Source organism: Dunckerocampus dactyliophorus, chromosome 20 (assembly GCF_027744805.1).
Source record: "Dunckerocampus dactyliophorus isolate RoL2022-P2 chromosome 20, RoL_Ddac_1.1, whole genome shotgun sequence".
Lineage (NCBI taxonomy): Eukaryota > Metazoa > Chordata > Actinopteri > Syngnathiformes > Syngnathidae > Dunckerocampus > Dunckerocampus dactyliophorus.
In genome coordinates this window covers 2,403,743-2,418,911 of record NC_072838.1, presented here as the reverse complement: position 1 = coordinate 2,418,911, position 15,169 = coordinate 2,403,743, and the positions used below count along the sequence as shown (strand labels likewise).

The window sequence follows — 15,169 nt, the reverse complement described above, 5'->3', positions numbered from 1 at the left end:
CAAATCATAATCCAGTCTGATTCACCTAGCGTCAATGAAATAAATACAGATCCAATTCATAATACAACAAACACTTGCAAAAGAACCACAATCCATGCTTGTGATACACTCGTCTAAGAATAATCTGCAAAACACTTTGGGGATATTTACACTGGATTTCCTGTGATTTCACGCCAAACTGGGGCAATAATAAATTAAACTGATCTTAACGTCTCTTAAATGTGGAGTAGTTGTCAATGTGAACTGTTATGTGACTACTCTGTATTCATTAGTCACGCTGTTGTTTATTTCCTTTTCCCGAGGCTATTTTCTTTGAGACAGGCGAAGGGACTCGGCTGAACTCATCAGAATTGAGGCCTTTATCCTGCGTCTACGTGACCAGGAGAGCATACTTAAAAAAAAAAAAAACATTCTAGGCTGACTGTCAAACTCTGAGCAGTGTGAAGCATGGCCTTCCCAAGACTTCCCTCTCCAAGCAGCTGCTGCCTCCTACTTTTCACCTTTCTCACACATATTTTATCTGACTGAGGTTATTGTGGTGGCTGCTGAAGTAGCTGAATTCATGCACGACTCACTAAAGGTTTAGTAGTGTGCAAAAGAAACACAAACTGCATAAACAGCACTTGTGTTTGGACCCTCTAAAGTCCTGACCGCCACCACACCAAATTAATGAAACGAGCAAAAATAATCTTTTTCCTTCCAAGTAGTGAAATATCACAGCTAAACTAAAGTCTTAAGTGGGCGTGACGAAGACTAATGGGGATATTTCCTCTTAATAATCCCCAATTTACCACCCCATTCAAAAACAAGGCATATCTTTCATATTTATTTTGACTATTTTTGTACATGAAAGTATGTCAATTTTCACATTACTGGGTTGTGATTGACACATTTGTTATTAATGGAGGGCGAGTAGGATTGTGGGGATCTTTCTTTTGGTATATTCCATGATTATATAGCCATATTACACAATATTGGTTACAATATTGAGAACCGCCAGAAAATGATCATGTTTGACGTGTCTGATGAAAGCGAGCACAAAGCAGGTCTGCTTCTGAGTGACAGAGACGAGTGTCATTGACCGGAAGTGTACGGTTACGTAAACAGTATAGGATACAGCTGTGAGGCTGCTCAACTCGGAAATACGTTTTTGGTACGCCAGTGCATTAATGCTGAGAGCCGATTGGCTGAATTGAAGGAGCAGACCACGCCCACGAGCCGTTGTTGAGTTTTTCTACTTCCGGCCTCGAGGCCTGGCTGGTAGTTCTCCTTCGCCGTCGCAAGGACAGCACCGACCGAGTACCGTACGCTCCAGCAAGCATATGGCCACAAAAGCCCTCGCTCTTTCTTTCAGCGTTGGGTCCACTACTATTTAAAAATTCCGCCGAAAAAGAGAAGACGATTTTCCAAAACATTCTGGCCGTTATCTCACGTAAGTAGACCCATGTGTATATATGTATGCATGTATATGTGTGCGAGAGAGCGTGGGCCGGGGTTAACATGGCGGGCTGTTCTTTCTGCCTCCATTGCCAAACGTGACAGCCTCATTCTGTGTGTTTATGTCGTAACGTGTGCCGAGGGTGTCTGCATTAAAAAAGCATGCTTTATAATCACAAGAGAGGGTGGTTTATTTTTTAAAATGGATATTTTTATTGACGTCGCTGAGGCTTACGGGGTTATTTATAACCTGTGCCGTTCACGTCAGCGTCCATGGCGGCGACACAACATAATCTGCTCACTTTTTCGCCAAGAAAATCGATATTTTCCATTTTGTACCCATACAAACGAGTTTATACGCGACATTTGCAGCGATGTAAGATGTGTTTATGTCTTATTTTGCTTTGCTGTTGCATTGAATGCGCTAATCGCATTTGTGAAGTTGTGGCGCTGATGGTGCGCATGCGCAGTTGCTTCATTTTAAATAGTTAAGCACTATAACAGAGTGCGCCAATGTTGCCATGGTTACCAAAACATCGTTATACAGTAGTTTTTAAAGGTCGGGATGGTTTAAACTGTTGGCCCACGGATCAATCCCAGCCCATGGATGACATCAGAGCAGCCCAAGAGTGCTCCTGTCATGTATTGAGGCAATGATTCCGACAGGACTGCTATCTATTTGTGGTGGCGGTGGGGGTCTACATGATGATTTCTTCTCATTTGCATAGCTGACCAGGACACGTGTATGTAATAGTAATGGACGCTGTAGGAGAGAAATAATGGTGTGGGAGACAAAATGAGTACAAAACATTTAACTCTCCTGTCACTTTTTGGGTTTTTTCATGTCAACAAGACTGAGCTGCCTGTGAGTACTTTCTAGATGGGACAGGGGGCAGAGCAGCGAGGAACGATATGTGCTTTCACGTTAGTCTCCAAAAGTGTCCAGTAATGGTTTCATTTATTTTGAACATTCATAGAAGTTACATTTGAATACATCACAAAGTACAAGTCACACTATATATATATATATATATATATATATATATATATATATATATATATATATATATATATATATATATATATATATATATATATATATATATATATACATACATACATACATACACATATATGTGTGTGTGTGTGTGTGTATATATATATATATATATATATATATATATGGTGGCCCTTCTATAAAGGTGGCCGCTAAGACAGGTTATATATATATATATATATATATATATATATATATATATATATATATCACACACACACATAGTCAAACCTGTCTTAGCGGCCACCTTTATAGAACGGGCACCTGCCTATAGCAGCCGCTGAAAAATCCCCCGCAGCAAATGTACATGTTATAGACCCTGTGTATAGCAGTCACCTGTCCAACGTGGCCAGCGGCCACCCATTTTGTCTCCCTTGGTCAATATCTGACCGCATATAGCAGCCAAATTACCGACTCAAGTAGAAGCTTCATGCACGAAAAAGTTGTTTTTCAATCAATGAAGGCGTCGTGTGTAGACTTTAATTACTGAGTCCTAGCTCAGTCACAATCATTCACAAGATCCACACAAACTGTCAGTTGTTCCACATAAAAAGCCGTCTTCTTTTGAGCTTGCTATTTCCTGGTCAAACATGTAACTTTAAGAGCATTTGCACCAAAACATTACCGCAAATTAGGCTGGGAACAGGACGTGCTCCCAGCGACGCTACAATAAAAAAAAAAACATATGCTAGCATGCATGCGGGAGCAAAACTGAGTTCGGTTGTACTTAATTGAAGTATTTTAGAATGTACTCACGTTATTTTTGATCAATCCTCATCCACAAATCCATCAAAGTCCTCATCTTCTGTATTCGACACAAAAAAAGCCGTCTTCTTTTCCGTTCGCTACTAGTCTGTTAACTTGTCAGTGTTATTCAGCTCCGAAGCAAAGAAGGAAACTTCTCCTGTTGCTTCTGCCAACTTTATTTATTGAACGCGGCCACCAGACAGCAGCTCAGAACACACACACATCTCTCAGCATCGTCTCTCCTTCCTGCTTGCCCACAAGGCAAAGGTTAAACAAGCCCCACTACATAACTGTCCAGCCAATGCCTGTATGAAATGACACCGTTTATTTCCTGGTGTGCACTGGTCAATACTGTAATGCCGCTTGTTGTGGGGAAGGAGAGACTCACGTCGCCGATGCACTTTAATGGCTTTATTAACAGCGGAGAACACTGCAGGACTTTACATCCACTTTACATCCATAGATGAGGCCTCTTGAAGCGTTGTGTCACATTACCCAAACTGTATCGACACTGTGTCTGTACTATGTCAATACTCAATACTGACACCTGTTGGATCTTAAAGAGTGCGCATTGCTGCTGTGACACATAACACACACACTATAATAGCACATGACATTGACACAATAACAATAACATTCAGAAAACTATTTTTGTCCCAGTTCACCCTTAGGCGAGAGACTCAACTGACATATTGATTTAATGACCTACTGTATACAATAATATTGAAATTATTGCATTATTTTATATCTTTATCGAAGTTTAAAATAGATTTTATATCTTTAAAATATACAGTCAATAAATAGTGAACGTGACCGTGTGTCATAATGTGGAAAGTAAAGTAAAAGTAAATCAACACTGTAAATTGAATTAAAGTAGTAAATTCATTTAATCAACTACTTCTGAGGAAGTAGTAAAATGTCTATATACTGTATCTATGTGTATTGATAAGGCGGTTTTCTTAAGTAGGACAATTCAGTAAAGCAATTAGGACATTCAACCGGCAGAAAATAAAACAAATATTTTCAACTAAGAGTCAGTAACATGCAGATGAATTCTGTCAGCTCAAGAGGAGATTAACTGTTTCAGACGAACGGGATGAAATGGGAAACTAAAACCAAATGGCTTATTTGCCGATATGAGATCCAAATGGTCCCACGGCGAAAATCTTTTTTTTTTATTTCAGTCTCCACGTCACACTGGATTCAGTGGAAGAATTGTGCTTTCAAAGATTTGTTCTTATTGCCGAGACGTTGCACCCCGGTGACAACAGCCTGACTCGCTTCCCTATAAACACACTTTGGCGCCTCACAGACAGGCGAAACAGCAACTGTATCGGTCATGTGACTTTTATTCACTCTTCCTCAGCAACTCTGTTTCTTTTGGAGATGGTGTTTAAGCTTACTTGTGACTTGTTACTTTTCACCACACACCGAGCACAACGTAGTCGTTTTCTTGCATCTCGTGTGAAAGTAAATCCAAATGAAAGACGGCTAGTATTGCCTCGCGGAAGAGATATTGCTTCAGCCATCCGTCTTTGCTTTCTTCTGACCTCCACTCATACTTGGGCCTTCATGTGGGTCAGAATTTTTTTCCAGGTTGCAGTTCAGAGTTAGCATTTTTCCTTTTCAAAAACTTCACCATCACTGTTTCGCTAGCCACAATGCCACTGTCACCGCCATCTGACCATCCATGCATTGGTTCTTTTGCCTCTACAAAGCAATTGGCTACCTGCTGCCACCTACTGATACGGAGTGTATTACATGGTTACTCTGCCGATCACTACTAGAGCACAGACACTCGCAAAGGCACATTATTTGCGGATAATAATTAGGTGAAATTGGATACTTCCCACGGCACACCAGACAATCCCTCACGGCACAGTGGTTGAAAAACACTGCTTTACAGAATAAAATGGCTGTCCTGCTTAACTAAAGAGACAAGAGTGTCCAGGTTGCAGGGGTGTCCAACTTTCATCACTAGTAGAGCTGTCAACTATTTGTCTTTTATTTATGACTGACAACTTTACAATCGTACACTACATTATTTACCAAGCAGATCTCCACTCAAAGAGTGTGGCCGTCGTCTTTATGCTTTTTTTTGTGGTCATTTGCCATTATACAATGGCATAACGTCTGAATTCAACACTTAATAATAAAAAAAAACTACTGAGAGCGGAAGCAAATATTCTTTGACATTTTGGCGAGCTACTCAGGATCAGCTGATATATCACCATCATAAGGCTGGGCACACTGTGTTTATGTTCATTAAACAACCACACACAAATAGTGTTTGGAGGACAAGACGTAATTAGTATAATGACAACAAGAGAGCAAAATTGTTAAATGACACTTGAAAAAGTTAGTACGTACCCTATGAAAGTGATATCCACTTCCCCCGAGGGACAAAAACGAGCTCTGAACTAACCGTATTGCTTGTTTGTTTTAAAAACACGTCACTCTGGTTTAAAATAAATAAATAAAAATTCGCATTTGGAGTCCGAAGACAAGAAGGTAGGCAGATGACTCTAGGTAGCGTACTAGCTAGCTGCTGCCAGTGACAGCTAGGCAAAGCTTGTAAAGAAAGATGCAAAAAAGGGGAAGAGCAAATGGTTTGATAAGGGAGAGTTCAAAAACGCTGGCATGGATTTGGCGTAGCGTGTTTTGTTTCTCGCGGCAATACGGGACAAAGTGTGTTCTGTGTCTGCTCAATCTGGATGTTTGGCAACCCTACATGACAAAAGTTCAAACCTTGTTTGAATTTTAATGATTAACCTACAAGGTTGGACACAATAAATTTAAGTGACTCACGCGTATTTCACTCCCCCGACTGTGCCTCTTTGTCATCCTGGTGCCGTTCCGCTGTACTATAGCGTTTTTGTATCCGTGTTAACACTTTGCTCCCTTCGTTGTATTATCCTCCTTCCGTAATGGCGCCCTACAGCCGCAACGTCTTCTTCCTCCTCTGCCTCTTGGGTGCAATCGCAGGTGCCTTTGACGGTGCACAGCGCTTTGACATTCTGGGTGTTGTCGGGGATAGGGTTAGGTTTACACAATACACATTAATACTTAAAAAAAAAAAACACAAAAAAAATCTGCGAGTCCGTGAAGGATGAACCGCGATGTAGCAAGGGAACACTGTACTCACTAAATATAGCGACAAAGTTTGCAACACAGATCCCTCATGCTACGTTGTCTTATTCTCTGGCAGACCAGGTGTGTTACGATTCCATCTACTGTACCGAGTTCGAACTGCAAGCTACATTCACAGACAGTCCCGTTATGTCATTGTGAGCGAGGGCGACAGAGGATGTTTGTCGTAGCGTTTTTGCAGTACAGGTACGTCTTTAAAGACAACATGAGGTCTGGCCCCCGGAAGTACAGAAAACGAAGCAGCAGAACAATGTAGTTGAGTCCTGACATCATTCCTCAGTAGTAAAAGGTTAAATGTCAGATTGTTGGTAAGGCTAGAAGAAACGGGAGTCTTTTATGTACCAATTCGAATCTTTGTGTGTGTGCAGGGCTCCCCTGTCTCTGCACAGGTGTATGAGCGCTACCCAGAGGGTCTAGGGGCGGCTCTTTACCGGGAGCACTTCGACTTCAACGCTGAGCCGCCTTGGGATCCTAGCTGATAGCGGGACAGGTCCATCTCCTGACTTGTCCATGTGAGTGTGTCATGCACACAAGCCTACTTGGCGAGACGACGTGAAGCTGTGATTTATTTTTTTGTATTGTTTTTTTTTTTTTTTTTTAAACGAGTGCTTCTCTCTTTCAGTTTGTTGCATACCGGTAGGACCCCATTGGCTCAGTCGTGTGACCCCGCTGACTAGCTCACCTGTTCTTTATGATTTTTGGCTTTCTGGAATACGGTTAAGATGAGAGGACTCACTGACAGACCCGGCTACACCGTCCAACTCCTGGAGGGCGGCGTCACCCTCGAAGATGTCATCAATGAGCACATCTGTGAGCAGGCCTCTGTGGGTACACCAACCAGAGAATTCACATTGGCTTGTGCGTTGTCCTCCAGCTAAGAATGTTGAGCGTTTTGCAGGTGGAGAAGAGCGCCTTCATGGTGGCCGACTTAGGCGTTCTGATGCACCAGCACGCCAGCTGGCAGCGCTTGGTGCCACGGCTTCAGCCCTACTTCCCCCTCAAGTGCAACCGCAGCCCGGCAGTCATGGAGGTGCTCGCCTCCTTGGGCTTGGGCTTTGTCTGCGCCAACAAGGTGAGCGCTCCAATGTTTCCCACAGGACTGCAATCTATTTGTGGCTACGGCGGTGGTGGTTTGGTGGGTGTAATTAAGTTACCGTATTAGCATAACTGGCCATGATGTATTTGCATGTAATAGCAATGGACGTTAAAAAAAAAAAACCACACAACCAATATGTTTAGAAATACAAATGAACTTTCTTCTACCGCTTCTTTCTTTTTTTATGTCAAAAACAAGACAGAGCCACCCGTGAACGCTTGTAGATGGGGGAGTGTCCGACAGCAGCACCATGCTTTCATGTCAGTCTCCACGGCTTTGTTTCATTGATTGCGTTTTTCGTCAAGTATTAAGATTTCGCACTTTGTTGGGCGATCCTTGACCGCACCACGGTAATGTGCTATGAAATGCAAAAGTGAAACCTATACAATAATACCTCGTCATGTCGCGGTTCGAATTTCGCGGCTCCACTCAATCATGATTTTTCAAAAATATGTTAATAAATCATGCTGTTTCATGGTTGAATACAGCCTATTAGTAAAAAAAAAAATACACATTTCAGCAAATTGTACATGGTTTTTTTCTCTGAATTAAGCATTTTAAAGCATGTCTTAAATGTTCTCTTACAATGTCTACTATATGTGCCCTGCGATTGGCTGGCGACCAGTCCAGGGTGTATCCCGCCTCTCGCCCAAAGTCAGCTGGGATAGGCCCCAGCATACCCCCGTGACCCTAGTGAGTACAAGCGGCATAGAGGATGGATGGATGTCTACTATATTTTGTAGTAGGAGTGTAAAGGTGACTATAGGGGTGTTATTTCGGGTCTAGAGGGCTCTGATAATGTGTATTTAGAAGGTAGTAGACAGCTTTTCTATGTCTTAAATGTCTTATTTTGTATTATGTCTACTACAGTATATTGTCAGAGGAGTGTAAAGGTGACTATAGGGGCGTTACGTCGCATAGGGTCGCTAGTTGCTTTTTTGATCTTTTTTTGAGGATCTTGCTAAATATAGCAACAATGTGGCTGAGTGCTATGCGAGTGCCTGCTATGTCTTCTTCTTCTCTGGCAGACCACGTGTTTGTGAGGTGTGTTTAAAAAGCAGAGTTAGAAAGACTGTCCCATTAGGATGTGTTTTATGAGCAAAGGTGAAGGGGTAGCGCCAAATGTATATGTGGCGGTCCAGATGTATTTGTGGCAAGCCGCCACAAATGAATGCCTGTATGGGAGACACTGAGTGAGTTGCTGCGTCTTACAGGCTGAGGTCAACCTGGCGCTGGAGCACGGCGTCTCGCCCGACAACATCATCCTGTCGGGTGTCTGCAAGCAGCTGGCGCTCATCAAGGCTGCCTCCAAGAACGACATCCAGCTTCTCGTTTGCGAGAACGAGGCCGAGCTGTCCAAGATTTCACGTCTCCACCCCCGCGCCAAGTAAGTGGACAAAGTAGTTAGTTGAGGATGCAAATATGAAATGAACGTCACATGGTTGTCGTCAAGGCTGCTGCTGCAGTTGAGCACCGAGGCGCACGCGGCAGAGACCAGCGTGGTTTTCGGTTCGTCCCTGAAGAGCTGCCGGCACCTGCTGGAGGCCGCCAAGGGGCTCGGCGTCCAGGTGGTGGGTGTGGCCTTCCATGTCCCGAGCTCCTGCCAGGACACACAGGAAGCCTACTGCCACGCGTTGACTGACGCCCGCTGCGTATTTGACATGGGGGTGAGCACCCGGCGTCTCGTCAGCTCGGCTTAGTTTTCTCTTTGCTAACGTGCGGTCTCTTCCAGGCGGAGCTGGGCTTCAACATGAACATCCTAGACATTGGCGCCGGATTCACCGGCTCAGAGTTTCAGCTGGAACAGGTCGATCAATGTCTTGGCTTGGTTGGACTTTGACATGCTGCTTGGCGTCAAAGATAAGACGTGTTTACGTGCTGTTGTTGCTGTTGTTGTTGTGGCTGCAGGTGGAGTCCGCCGTCAGCCCGCTGCTGGATGCCTATTTCCCTCTGCAGTCTGGCGTGCACGTGCTGGCCCAGCCAGGCACCTTCTACGTGGCGTCTGCGTTTAGCCTGGCGGTCAACGTGATTGCCAAGGAGGTGGTGACCCGCCGCTGGGACAGCTTAGCTCCAGGTGGGTCATGAATGTGTTTGTTACATCACAGCCGTTGCATAATCATAACAAACCAGCTGCTCAAATTTCTCTCTGGAGTCCTGCCGTGTTGTTGTTGATCCTCCTTCCTGACCTCGTGTACGTAAACAGGTGATAACAGCGACGACACAGAGTTCCTGTACTATATGAACGAGGGCGTTTATGGTCCGTTCGGCATCAAACTCCTGGGAAGCGCTGTTGCCGCCCCTTCCGTGCACAAGGTTAGTAGGCCACATAAATGAATCACCTGGAAGTGGGTGGTGTTGATGAGCATTTAGAGCAGGGGTCACCAACGTTTTTTCTTGCGAGAGCTACTTTTAGAAAATGAAATGGCCACAAGCTACTCATTTTTGTAGAAATGATTTTCCTACCTTATTTCAACCCAAACAAATCAAATATGCTTGTTTTACCAAAACATTCACAAAATGCTGGTATCCACAACTCACATTTTATGTTTCAGAATACTTTTCTTTCTAGTGTTCTCACATTATTAACTGAAAACCTGAATGAAAAGCAGGCCTGCGGGCGCCTCTTGTGGTCGTGGGGTGCTACCTGGTGCCTGCGGGCACTGTGTTGGTGACCCCTGATTTAGAGAGTTGTTTACCACACTAGCATCTATTGAACAGGAAGTGTTATGCTTAAAGGAAAAGAGCACTTTGGGGGAATTTTGCCCATCATCTACAATCCTTACGTGAGAATGAACACCACGTCTTTCTCTTCTGTGTATTATAAAGATATAAAAACGGCATATATATATATATATATATATATATATATATATATATATAAACAAACAGCTAAAAAAGAGGCAGCTAATTAATTGGCCTTGTGGAAAAAAATCCAAAAAGTGCTATAATGTGACCTGCATATTAACCATTATTATTATTGTTGTCATTAATGTAACGGATGCCATCCAGTGTGACCGCGCAAGTGTACGTTGGTAAAACTTCACTCCCTTGGCTTTAAGAGCTGCACTGAACGCTGGGTCGACAGTCCAGGTTTTTGGCCCAACAGTCAGCGCTCTCGTCTCCCATTCCAAAGGCCCTGTGTTCGAGCCCCTGGCGTAGTGACACCTCGCCACACCAGCTAGCTACTAGCGGGCCAGCGACTACCTTCACCACACACTCGCTTACAATGCCTCAGGCCACTAGCGAAAGGTAACGCTACATATTGGACGTGCCACCACTGCTGCTACGTGTTTGTTTTTGAGTTTGGAAAAGTTAACGCTAGGTGTAGCGTACCTTTTGTATGTTGCTAAGTGAGATCAATGCACCCAGGAAGGAGGTTCCACTAATGCTTAAAATGACCAAAATACTGTTTTACATATTATTGTTAGGGCTGTCAATTGATCAAAATATTTAATCGCAATTAATCACATTTTTGTCCATAGTTAACTCGGAATTAATTGAAGTTTTTATCAATAATAAGTTGTAGGGATGCTCGGATCAGGGTTTTATGCTGCCGATTCTGATGCTGATCACACGGATTAATACATTTTTAAATTTATTTTAATAGTTTTAATATTAAAAATATTAATTATGAGTGCTATTGGCCGGGGGTGCCGTATAAAGGGGAAAAGTAATGATTCCAAGGCCTCTTGACTGTCAAGAGCCCTTACATCTAGATACACGGGTTAAGATATGATTTTAAAAACAGAACAAATCTATACAATTCGATACAGTGAACAAACGATACAATTCAACGGTTACATTTGTTAATGAATGTCTCCTTTTATCATGAATCTTACATGATAAAATAAGCCAATTGTATAAAAGTGTCATTCTTATTGTATTTTCAAATGTGTAAAAGAGCACATCATAACCCCAAGCATGCTGTAAGGCAGATGTTGCTAACCACCGGGCTGTGGGAAACGTTGGCGCGCATTGATTAAAAAAACACAAACAAAAAATCTTGTTTAAAAAAAAACAACAACATAATTTTATGTAAAGGGATATCAATTTTGGAAATATGGGCCATTATTTTATTTAAAAAATATAATATACAGTTAGAAATCCCACAGTTTTGGCATGTTTTAATGCGAGCAGCGACTCCCACTTAGACGGTTCTTGACCATCATCTAACTTCGTCCCACCCTTTACAGACAGACTACTATACTGTATTGTTACCCTTTTTCCGTCACCTATTTGCGCCCACATGCTGACACTACAGTATGTGGGAATGCATCAAGGTAAGATTTGATGACCTTATTGAGTGCCAATGTGTGTATTTGTTGGTGCACCTCTCTGAAAAACAAAGTCCAGGCTGGGACTGGTGGATGGTGGCTCTTTATTCATTTAGTGCTTTTAATTTAATGTTGTTCCTGTCTTAGTTTTACAATGCAATAAATAAGATCAGTTAAATGGCTATAATGTACGTATGTTTTGCTGATGTGTTGAAAATCTTTCCTGGTGACTAGCTAATGCACTGCTAATGCTATTTACATTTGTTTTCGACTTCAGTCATGGTCACATTGACACAAGCCCCCAAATAGCTGTCCTCTGTTATGCCTGCCAGTAACTGGAAGCTCCTAACCCAAATTTTAGCTCTCAGTTCAAAGCATAAAAATTAGCCAAGAGACTACTCGCATCTAAAACAAAAAACAAAAAAAAAAAAAAAAAACACAAAAAACCCTCGTATGCAAAGTATCACTGTATAAATGACAATTTAAAAAATACCAGTTGTGCTCGATCACTGCGACATTCGACAAGTTGTCTGCCAGAGCTTTGAAGCTAAACTTACAATCATATTTGTTCGCACTTGTGGCTCCACATCCCCCGCTGTTTCCTCAAACTACGGTGTGGGCCTAGGGTCAAACGGGACGTGTGCGAGTTAATAGTGCTGTTACAGGAAACGTCAGTTAATGCATCATTAACATGTAACTTTGCCAGCTCAGGTTTTCATGAATGTACCTGTTAGCACGTGCTCACAGCATGGATATAAAACATTAAAAAAAAAAACTTTTTGGAGGTGTTTTAATGGCGGGCTGTCGTGCATTAATTACCTGCCTCTTAATCTGTTTTTATATCTTTTGGAACACACAAAAGAGATGTGTGTTTGTGTCTCACATAAGGATTGTGGATGACGGGCAAAATTCCCCCCAAAAACTGCATTTTTCCTTTTAAGTGACCTTGTTTCCTGGTATGTAGAACGCAGGTGATACTGTTCATGTGCTGGTCCAGAAGACATCCAGCCTGGTGCTGCTGTTAAATGCTGAGCACCGATAATGTCCTGTCTTCACGCAGCACGTGCTGTGCGCCCAGAAGGCAGTCTATCCCAGCAGCCTGCGGGGTCCGTCGCTGGACCAGCTGGACCACGTGGTGGAGCGCTGCCTGCTGCCCGAGCTCAGCGTGGGTGACTGGCTCCTCTTCTCCAACATGGGCACCTGCGGCCTGGACAACCCGTGCAGCCTCTCTGCCACCCAGCAGCCGCCTGTCCACTACGCCGTCTCTGCCTCCGACTGGTGGGTTTGTTTGCAGGAGTCCAAAAAGTGCAAAAACTGATCTCAGCACTGTGGGTCCTCCTCAGGTATGAAATGCAGGAGGCTGGTGTGGAGCTTGATGGTGCCATGAAGACACTCGCCATGGTTTAGTCCCATGTACCCCATCCCTCCCTGAGCCATGTGACAGGAGGGATGTGATATTTGGGATAAGCGTCTCTCTGTGGTCCACATTCCATCCTTCTTGGGGAAAAATCAGTGTGGTTTTACTTCCAGGAATTTGTCTTCAAGATCTTTTCTTTCTATTGCCCTGTCAAGATAAAATCAGTCCCGTCCAAGCGACGTTATGCAACAAAATGGATGACTCTGGAGATGGGAACACCCCCCACCACCACCACCACCAAGCACACCCATTGGTGGGGGGGGTGTTTGTGCTCTTCCCTTTTCCCTCCCACCTGCGATTGATCACGCTCTTTGCTCACCTCGTCCACCGTCCTGTGAACCCTGTGTCCGTGAAACGCACGACTTTTGAAGAATGGGCGTCTCGTGTGGATTCCGTACCTCACACCCTCCGCTTGGCCTCGCTGAAATGAAATCAACACATTATTAGAACCTAGTCTTTTCTTCTCCTTGTATTTTCTATTTATTGGATTCAGCTGTGTGTGGGTCCCATTCAGCAGCTCTTTCCTAATAATATTAATAATAAATAATATTGATTGATGTGTTTGGTCCCTTCAAGGCTACATGTGTGCTGTGACTATTTGTCACCTCAGTGGTTTTTCTCCGCTACTATTGAGGTTTCAAATGCACAAAATATTTTATAGACTTTAAAAAGGTAAAAAAAAAAAAAGAATGGTCCAGATCCCCAGATGAGTGAGGATCTGCGAACGCGTTCTCACAGCCTAAACGTTTGTTCTTATTAAAGGCGACCTGCCCCTCGTGTGTGTTGCAAACAACTCATGTATTCATGATTTGCTGTCTGAAGCACTAATGGACCATAGCCTGTTTTTTCACTGTAAATTGTGCTTGTTAAAGTAATGAAAGTGATTAATTTAATACATTTCTGACTGAAATCATACATCCTGTGTCAGTGTGATCTTTTCCCTACAGTGGGGCTTCAAACCAAGCAAAATCTCTTTTAGGGGGAAAAAAAAAAGATTTCCTAAATTATGAAAACGGTGTCCCCTACTACCGGTAAATCCCAACCCCCGCAATGACCAGTAACTGCCGCATATAAGTGATCCCAGCGTTGCCGGACGTACACTAATCTTGTTTGTAAAATAATTTAAGCCTCTGTACAATCAGTTTTTAAAAATGTATGACCATTTGACATACATGCCTAACTTGCAAAGAAACAACATATGTCCCGCACTGCGCCTTATTTTATTCATTTTAACTGAACAAAAAAAAACATATGGCAACGTTAAATCTGCTTCAAATCGTGAAAAATATATAAGGATGTTAAAGACTACATAATTAACAAAATAAACAATAGAATAAAAGGAAAAAATAAATGATAAACTATGGGTTTTCGACTTCGATAATCATGTGATGGAGTTGTTTTTTTTTTCTCCATAAACTTGACAGATGAGATATGATGCTTACGTGCCTCTTTGCAACCAATCAAAGTACGACGTAGCACGAGTGACGCACGACGTAAAAAAAGAGCGGGAAGACGAGGCGGTAGGCTGCCTGCCTGTCAAACGTTTTCGTCGTTTAGGCGGACAGATTGGCGTTTTATTCTGGGTTGTGAATTTCTCTTTTCTCTATTAATTATCATTATAATATATATATATATATTTAAATATATATAAATATATATATGTAAAATATATCATTCATCATTAATGAAGTATCTATCTTTTCATCCTGTACGCCAGGGGTGACCAACGTTTTTCCTTGTGAGAGCTACTTTTCCAAAATGAAAATGGCCAAGAGCTACTCATTTTTGTAACATTTATTTTCAGAGCTTATTTTAAACTCAAACAAAGCGAATATGCTTGTTTTACCAGAACATGAACAAAATGCTGGTGTCCACAACTCACATTTTGTATTTCAGAATGCATTTCTTTCTACTGTTCTTTCATTATTAACTGAAAACTGAATGAAAAGCAGGCTTGGTCATGTGGTCGTGGGGGGATACCTGGTGCCCGC

General features: G+C 42.6%; 1 protein-coding gene across 4 annotated transcripts; it reads left to right on the top strand.

The window, feature by feature from the left end:
• The first annotated feature begins 1,229 nt into the window (after positions 1-1,229).
• azin1b (antizyme inhibitor 1b) lies at positions 1,230-14,093 on the top strand. Of its 4 annotated transcripts, XM_054764431.1 has the most exons (12): positions 1,230-1,432; positions 6,760-6,903; positions 7,014-7,027; positions 7,114-7,215; positions 7,290-7,463; positions 8,702-8,874; positions 8,941-9,154; positions 9,220-9,294; positions 9,396-9,561; positions 9,691-9,800; positions 12,822-13,039; positions 13,105-14,093. In XM_054764431.1, exons 4-12 carry the CDS (start codon positions 7,114-7,116, stop codon positions 13,166-13,168), a joined length of 1,296 nt encoding a protein of 431 aa, XP_054620406.1. In that variant the 5' UTR covers positions 1,230-1,432; positions 6,760-6,903; positions 7,014-7,027; the 3' UTR covers positions 13,169-14,093. The 4 variants fall into 4 exon arrangements, with proteins under 4 accessions (XP_054620406.1, XP_054620407.1, XP_054620405.1 ...); XM_054764432.1 differs by lacking the exon at positions 7,014-7,027; XM_054764430.1 differs by having other exon boundaries at positions 1,231-1,432; positions 7,014-7,215; positions 13,105-13,868.
• Positions 14,094-15,169: the final 1,076 nt, after the last annotated feature.